Raw genomic sequence first — 8712 nt, forward strand, 5'->3', positions numbered from 1 at the left:
TCCTTCGAGCCGGATCAACATTTTTGGTCCTACGAGCCGGATCAACATTTTTGGTCCTTCGAGCCGGATCAACATTTTTGGTCCTACGAGCCGGATCAACATTTTTGGTCACTTCGAACCGGATATCACAGGACTGGATCAGAACCTGTGGAACATAGGACATCGAAAGCGGAATAAGGAGTAGAACGGTGGATCCCAAGGAGAGCAAGAAACAATCCCGGTGAGTCAGTTCCTTTTTGTCACGATTTTTCCTCTTTGAATTTGCATAACCTCATAATCCCGATTTCCATTTGATACCTTAAATGGTCGTTAGTTGTATGAGATTGATGCGACTTATTTACTTTGGTTTATGCTCGATTTATGCACATTAAAGAAGTCGAAACTAGTTAATTTCTCTAGTCGTACCTCTGTTTGAATCACGTAAATTGATTTATTTTAACGCCACGTTATCAATAGTAATTAAAAATGACCACTAGAGCTCAAAAAGAAAAAATTTCAAAACGATCCGAAATGGAACTAGGCTCAGCAGAGTCTCTTAGCGAGAACGATGAATTTAGAGAACTTTTGCACGCTCGCAGAATTTTAACTAAACGTTTATCCCGTTTTGAACAGTACCTTCGTGAAAACAGAGATATTCAAGAAACAGTTCAATTAGAAATCCGCCTCAAGAACGTGGAGGAGGACTATAATCAGTTCGATAAAGTACAATCTCGTCTAGAATTTTTAAGCTTAAACGAAGAAGAACAACGGATTGAAATCGAATCAGCCTACTTTAATTTAATTTCAGAATTAAAGCAGTTAATAAATTCAATTAGCAAAAATCAAAATAGTACTAATACTCATTTAGGAAAACAAAATTCACCAAGAGGTCTAGGAAAATTACCGGATTTAGGCTTACGTTCATTTTATGGCAATTATGAAACTTGGTTCAGTTTCAAAAACATATTTGATTCCTTAGTCCATAGCAGAACCGACTTGAGTGAAACAGAAAAATTGTTATATCTAAAATTATGTTGTAAAGGCGATGCGCTAAATCTCATAGACTCTCTCGACATAACTCCCGATAATTATACAATCGCTTTAAATCTGTTACAAAAAAGATATGAGAATAAAAAGGCAGTTATTAACATTCACGCTAAAGGCTTAGTTCTTAATTTACCAAACGCGAATAAAGGATCATCTGTAAATATTAGAAAATTAATAGATGCAGTTCAGCAACATAAATCATCATTAGGAAAATTAAAATTACCCGTGGATCAATGGGATGTTTTGTTGATACCGATAATATTAAACAAACTGGATGATAGTACTAATCAGGAGTGGGAGCGGAAACAATGTAATACTGAATTGCCGACTGTTGATCAATTAATGGAATTTTTAACCGAAAAATGTCGTTCGTTGGAAGCGGTTCGCGGCTTCTCAACCGTACATTCAAATAAACATGATAGGGATAGAATGCAAAACAAAGGCCACGAGAAAAGAAACGAATCACATCAGTTTAAGAATTATTCGTATTCTTTGACCGAAAAAATCAATAAGTGTTACATCTGTACTGAAAATCATTTCATTCATCAATGTCCTCGTTTTATCCAATTATCAGTGTCGGACAAATATAACGAAATTCGAAGACATAAATTGTGTAGCAACTGTTTACGTCCAGGGCATCTGAAACAGGAATGTAGATCAAGAGGATGCAAAAAATGCAACCAAAAACATAATAGCACGTTACATATAGAGAAACGTTCAGGAAGTGAACATGTTCAAAATTCTAGCAACAGCAGCACTAATGAACCTTCCTCATCATTAACTGAACATGAATCATCGATCAGTTCTCCATCTAATCCTTCGGCTCACGATGTATCTAGAAGGTATGGAGAATCCAAACAATCTACAGTTCTAACAATCGGCCAAAGTAACGCGGTCACGTACGATACGGAAAACAACCCTTTGGCATTATCATCGTTAGGTAATGATAAAAATCAAGTACTACTATCTACGGCTACCATTCTCATCTCAGACAGAAAAGGAAATTGGCATAAATGCAATGCCTTACTCGATTGCGGAAGCCAGTCAAATTTAATGACAGAAAACTTCTGCAGAAAGTTAAACTTAAGTCCCCAAACAATTGACCTTTCATTATCAGGTATCAGTCAAATTGTCACAAAGATTAATCAGCGAGTGCACACGAAAATAAAATCCAGGTTCAACCAATATGAATCTAACATAGCATTTTTGGTTTTGCCCATTCTTACCGAAAATCTACCCTCATTTAGATTTCCCAGTTCGGTACTTCAAATTCCAACAAATATCAATCTAGCTGATGAAAAATTTAATGAACCAAAACAAATTGATGTTTTATTAGGGGTAGATATATTTTATAATCTATTAGGTTCGGGTAAACTTAAATTAGGAAAGGGATTGCCAATGTTACAAGAAACCTCTTTAGGCTGGGTAATATCGGGCAATTTAATATGCAGAGAATCTCAAAGTCGGAAAGTAGTGTGCAACCTTGCGACTAGTATTTCAAATAAAACATTAAATGATTCGTTGACGAAATTCTGGCAGATTGAAGAGTTTGAAAATGTTAAATTCCTATCAAAGGAAGAAAATTATTGTGAGGAATATTTTAATCAAACTACAACCCGCGACATGGACAACAGTTTTGTCGTAAGGTATCCGTTCAATAATCAAACAGATTTTAGTCTGGGTGACTCCAAATCGAATGCCCTAAAACGGTTAAAAAATGTAGAGAAAAGGTTAGAAAAGGACAAGGACCTCAAGAAGCAGTACGTAGAATTTATGACGGAATATGAGAACTTAGGCCACATGACGCTTCAAGGACCCATTGAAAAGGACATCTCTATTCCAAACAATTCTTATTTTTTACCCCACAGTGCGGTACTAAAGAATTCTATTACCACGAAGTGTCGCGTCGTTTTTGATGCAAGCTGCAAGACAAGTTTAGGAATTTCCCTGAATGACACGCTTTTGGTAGGACCAGTAGTACAAGATGACTTGTACTCAATTTTGATACGTCTAAGACTTCGCAAAATTGTTTTGAGCGCGGACATCAAAATGATGTACCGATGTATAAAAATTCATGAGGAAGAACGTAACTTCCAAAAGATACTATGGCGAGCAAATCTTAATGATCCGATTAATGTGTATAAACTCAACACGGTAACGTATGGCACATCGAGTGCACCCTTTCAAGCCACACGTTGCTTGATAGAATTGGCCGAGCGCAACAAAGACAGGTATCCACGAACAGCAGAAATAATTAAACGTTCGTTCTACATGGATGATTTGTTGGTTAGCATTGATTCGGAAACAGATGCATTGCAAATTTATAGGGAACTAGACGATATTTTAAGTCAAGCTAATTTTAAATTGAGAAAATGGTCGTTCAACAGTAGCATAGTTTTAAATAGTATCCTACAAGCAAACAGTAACGAAAATCACGACAATTTAATTCTACCTCATGAAGATAAGCATCTAAAAACTCTTGGAATTAGCTGGGATCCTAAACAAGATACTCTGAAATACTCAGTTAATATTAAATACGAGCCATCCCGTGTTACCAAAAGGACTATTCTTTCGAAAATTTCGCAGATCTTTGACCCGCTTGGGTTGATCGGTCCCGCATTAACTAGGGCCAAGTTAATTTCCGACTTATTCAAAAGCAAAAAACTCCCAAGCGATAGTAAAATTTTGAATCTAAACCCATTTCTCGATTCAGAAGGGATACTTCGAGTCGGGGGACGTTTAATAAATTCACAATTTAATTTTGAACAACACCCTATTATATTACCGTATAAACATAAATTCACTGACTTAATAACACAGAATGAGCATATGAAACATCTCCACGCGGGAGTTCAAAACTTGCTTTCGATAATTCGCCTCAGATTTTGGATAATAAACGGAAAAAATGCAGTTAAACGTAACCTTAGTAGATGTATAAGATGTTTTAGAGTAAAACCGAAACCTTCGAAATTTTTAATGGGTTCCCTTCCGACCGCAAGGGTAACGCCTTCACGACCTTTTTCAAATTGCGGAATCGATTATGCAGGGCCTATACTCATAAAGGAGGGTACGCTGCGTAGAGCCAAATCCGTAAAAACTTACATATGCATTTTTGTTTGTTTTGCCACGCGTGCAGTACATATCGAACTGGTTAAAGATCTTTCGACCGATAGCTTTTTGAATGCTTTGGAAAGGTTCTGTTCCAGACGAGGAAAACCAACAAACATACATTCAGACAATGGTTCTAACTTTGTAGGGGCCAATAATTATTTTATCGAACTCTATAACTTAATAAATAATGAATCACACATTAACGCCACAACTACATTTTTAGCCAATCATTTGATAAAGTGGCATTTCATACCCGCGCGTAGTGCCCATATGGGAGGATTGTGGGAGGCGGCGGTGAAATCGACTAAGTTTCATCTTCGCCGCGTCTTAGGTGAATCATCTCTAACATACGAAGAGATGTACACCCTATTAGTAAAAATCGAAGCTTGTCTCAACTCGCGACCACTAATGCCAATCTCAAACGACATAAACGACTATGCACCCTCAACTCCCGCGCATTTCCTTATTGGTGACTCGTTGGCAAGTTTACCACAACCCGACTACCAGAACGCCGTTATCTCTCGCTTATCTCATTACGAACGACTTCAACAACTCCAGCAGCATTTTTGGAATAGTTGGTCCAGAGACTATTTGACAAATTTGCAAACTCGATGTAAATGGAAGAACACTGTAGATAAAACCATAGATATTGGAGCATTAGTTTTACTGGTGGAACACAATACTGCCCCACTGCGCTGGATTTTAGCTCGAGTTGTCGAACTCCACGAAGGAAAGGATCATGTGATACGTGTAGTGTCAGTGCGCTTACCCAGTGGAACTATATCGCGAAGATCATTGTCGAAAATATGCCCATTGCCCATGAATAACAAATAACTCTTTGTAAATAATTTAAAAGGTAACGACCTTTTAACGGGGCCGGCATGTTAGGGCTTGTGTAGGGGACAGAATTCCCGATAATTAATTTAATGTATTAGTTCGATAAGTTGTATTCTTCATAAGCCTAGTATTAAATGTGTGACTAGTATGTAAGAAATCCGTGTGCTACGCCTATGGACATTACTCGTTTCTCTTGCCACTTTGTCCGTATGACCAGATGTTGATTCGCATTTTGTTTGATCTTAGACTAACTGTGTAATAAAACTCCTCGCCGACCTTTTGTGCGTACTAGAATTTAGACACGTTCTCGATGCTGGTCATAAACGCCCTCCAATAAAACCCAATTATATTGTTAAAGTTAGGCAAGTCACAAGGACAAATCTAGAAGAAGCGCCGATGATGACCTCTTAGTTTCTGGTACGCCTATGTACGGTTACCATTAACTTTAGTATTTAAGATTTTGCAAGAAGAAAAATCTCTCTCTTCTTGTGCGTCTCCGTCGACTCTTAACTCCGTACTTTGCACGTTACTCGTACGCGATTACTTTACTCACGGTTCCTATACACGGTTAATTAGTACACTAGTTAACTTGTCACGAAAAGTTGTTATTTCTTTGTTAAATTACTCGAAATTGTTGGTGAACAATAAACCTTCGTTACCGTTAAAAAGGGTTTTTGTTTTCTTCATTTGCACGAACACGGTGTCTCTGAGACCGCGAACTCAGGGTGGTCCTTCGCAAGCATCCAGTCCATTGCTTACTAGACGTATCAAGAATTAGGCCATGTCTAATCAACATCTTGGTACCACGATTCACGAATAAACAGTTTGGTCCTTCGAGACGGATTATACATTTTTGGTCCTTCGAGCCGGATTAAACAATTATTAAAAGTTTGCACGCTCCGCGCTCGGAAATTCCTGGTCCGATTCGGCCGTGTGACCACACAAAATGTTCCTTTAGACAAGCTCTATCCAACGGTGCGATCAGTCGTGGGACTATTTTGATGAATTCCGGAGATAGAAATACACATACGTCAAATATACCGGGTAATTATTAAAAGTTTGCACGCTCCGCGCTCGGAAATTCCTGGTCCGATTCGGCCGTGTGACCACTCAAAATGTTCCTCTAGACAAGCTCTATCCAACGGTGGGAACAGTCGTGGGACTATTTTGATGAATTCCTGAGAAAAAAATTCACATACCTCAAATAAACCGGTTAATTATTAAAAGTTTGCAAGCTCCGCGCTCGGAAATTCCTGGTCCGATTCGGCCGAGTGACCACTCAAAATGTTCCTCTAGACAAGCTCTATCCAACGGTGCGATCAGTCGTTGGAGTATTTTGATGAATTCCGGAGATAGAAATACACATACGTCAAATATACCGGGTAATTATTAAAAGTTTGCACGCTCCGCGCTCGGAAATTTCTGGTCCGATTCGGCCGAGTGACCACTCAAAATGTTCCTCTAGACAAGCTCTATCCAACGGTGGGATCAGTCGTGGGACTATTTTGATGAATTCCGGAGATAGAAATACACATACGTCAAATATACCGGGTAATTATTAAAAGTTTGCACGCTCCGCGCTCGGAAATTCCTGGTCCGATTCGGCCGTGTGACCACACAAAATGTTCCTTTAGACAAGCTCTATCCAACGGTGCGATCAGTCGTGGGACTATTTTGATGAATTCCTGAGAAAAAAATCCACATACCTCAAATAAACCGGGTAATTATTAAAAGTTTGCACGCTCCGCGCTCGGAAATTCCTGGTCCGATTCGGCCGTGTGACCACTCAAAATGTTCCTCTAGACAAGCTCTATCCAACGGTGGGAACAGTCGTGGGACTATTTTGATGAATTCCTGAGAAAAAAATTCACATACCTCAAATAAACCGGTTAATTATTAAAAGTTTGCAAGCTCCGCGCTCGGAAATTCCTGGTCCGATTCGGCCGAGTGACCACTCAAAATGTTCCTCTAGACAAGCTCTATCCAACGGTGCGATCAGTCGTTGGACTATTTTGATGAATTCCGGAGATAGAAATACACATACGTCAAATATACCGGGTAATTATTAAAAGATTGCACGCTCCGCGCTCGGAAATCTCTGGTCCGATTCGGCCGAGTGACCACTCAAAATGTTCCTTTAGACAAGCTCTATCCAACGGTGCGATCAGTCGTGGGACTATTTTGATGAATTCCGGAGATAGAAATACACATACGTCAAATATACAGGGTAATTATTAAAAGTTTGCACGCTCCGCGCTCGGAAATTCCTGGTCCGATTCGGCCGTGTGACCACTCAAAATGTTCCTCTAGACAAGCTCTATCCAACGGTGGGATCAGTCGTGGGACTATTTTGATGAATTCCTGAGAAAAAAATTCACATACCTCAAATAAACCGGTTAATTATTAAAAGTTTGCACGCTCCGCGCTCGGAAATTCCTGGTCCGATTCGGCCGTGTGACCACTCAAAATGTTCCTCTAGACAAGCTCTATCCAACGGAGGGATCAGTCGTGGGACCATTTTGATGAATTCCTGAGAAAAAAATTCACACACGTCAAATAAACCGGGTAAATATCAATAGTTTGCACGCTCCGCGCTCGGAAATTTCTGGTCTGATTCGGCCGTGTGACCACTCAAAATGTTCCCCTAGACAAGGTCTATCCAACGGAGGGATCAGTCGTGGGACCATTTTGATGAATTCCTGAGAAAAAAATTCACACACGTCAAATAAACCGGGTAAATATCAATAGTTTGCACGCTCCGCGCTCGGAAATTTCTGGTCTGATTCGGCCGTGTGACCACTCAAAATGTTCCTCTAGACAAGCTCTATCCAACGGAGGGATCAGTCGTGGGACCATTTTGATGAATTCCTGAGAAAAAAATTCACACACGTCAAATAAACCGGGTAAATATCAATAGTTTGCACGCTCCGCGCTCGGAAATTTCTGGACTGATTCGGCCGTGTGACCACTCAAAATGTTCCTTTAGACAAGCTCTATCCAACGGTGCGATCAGTCGTGGGACTATTTTGATGAATTCCTGAGAAAAAAATCCACATACCTCAAATAAACCGGTTAATTATTAAAAGATTGCACGCTCCGCGCTCGGAAATCTCTGGTCCGATTCGGCCGAGTGACCACTCAAAATGTTCCTTTAGACAAGCTCTATCCAACGGTGCGATCAGTCGTGGGACTATTTTGATGAATTCCGGAGATAGAAATACACATACGTCAAATATACCGGGTAATTATTAAAAGTTTGCACGCTCCGCGCTCGGAAATTCCTGGTCCGATTCGGCCGTGTGACCACACAAAATGTTCCTTTAGACAAGCTCTATCCAACGGTGCGATCAGTCGTGGGACTATTTTTGATGAATTCCGGAGATAGAAATACACATACGTCAAATATACCGGGTAATTATTAAAAGTTTGCACGCTCCGCGCTCGGAAATTCCTGGTCCGATTCCGCCGTGTGACCACTCAAAATGTTCCTCTAGACAAGCTCTATCCAACGGTGGTATCAGTCGACGGACTATTTTGATGAATTACTGAGAAAAAAATTCACACACGTCAAATAAACCGGGTAAATATTAAAAGTTTGCACGCTCCGCGCTCGGATATTTCTGGTCTGATTCGTCCGAGTGACCACTCAAAATGTTCCTCTAGACAAGCTCTATCCAACGGTGGTATCAGTCGTCGGACTATTTAGTTGAATTCCAGAGATAGGAGTAGACATATGTC

General features: G+C 39.9%; 1 protein-coding gene across 1 annotated transcript; it reads left to right on the forward strand.

The window, feature by feature from the left end:
- The first annotated feature begins 510 nt into the window (after nucleotides 1-510).
- On the forward strand, nucleotides 511-4971 carry LOC136418954 (uncharacterized). Its single transcript, XM_066405162.1, has 2 exons — nucleotides 511-3703; nucleotides 4361-4971. The coding sequence occupies exons 1-2, from the start codon at nucleotides 511-513 to the stop codon at nucleotides 4969-4971; spliced, it is 3804 nt and encodes a 1267-aa protein (XP_066261259.1).
- The last annotated feature ends 3741 nt before the right edge of the window (nucleotides 4972-8712 follow it).

Source organism: Euwallacea similis, unplaced genomic scaffold (assembly GCF_039881205.1).
Source record: "Euwallacea similis isolate ESF13 unplaced genomic scaffold, ESF131.1 scaffold_50, whole genome shotgun sequence".
NCBI lineage: Eukaryota > Metazoa > Arthropoda > Insecta > Coleoptera > Curculionidae > Euwallacea > Euwallacea similis.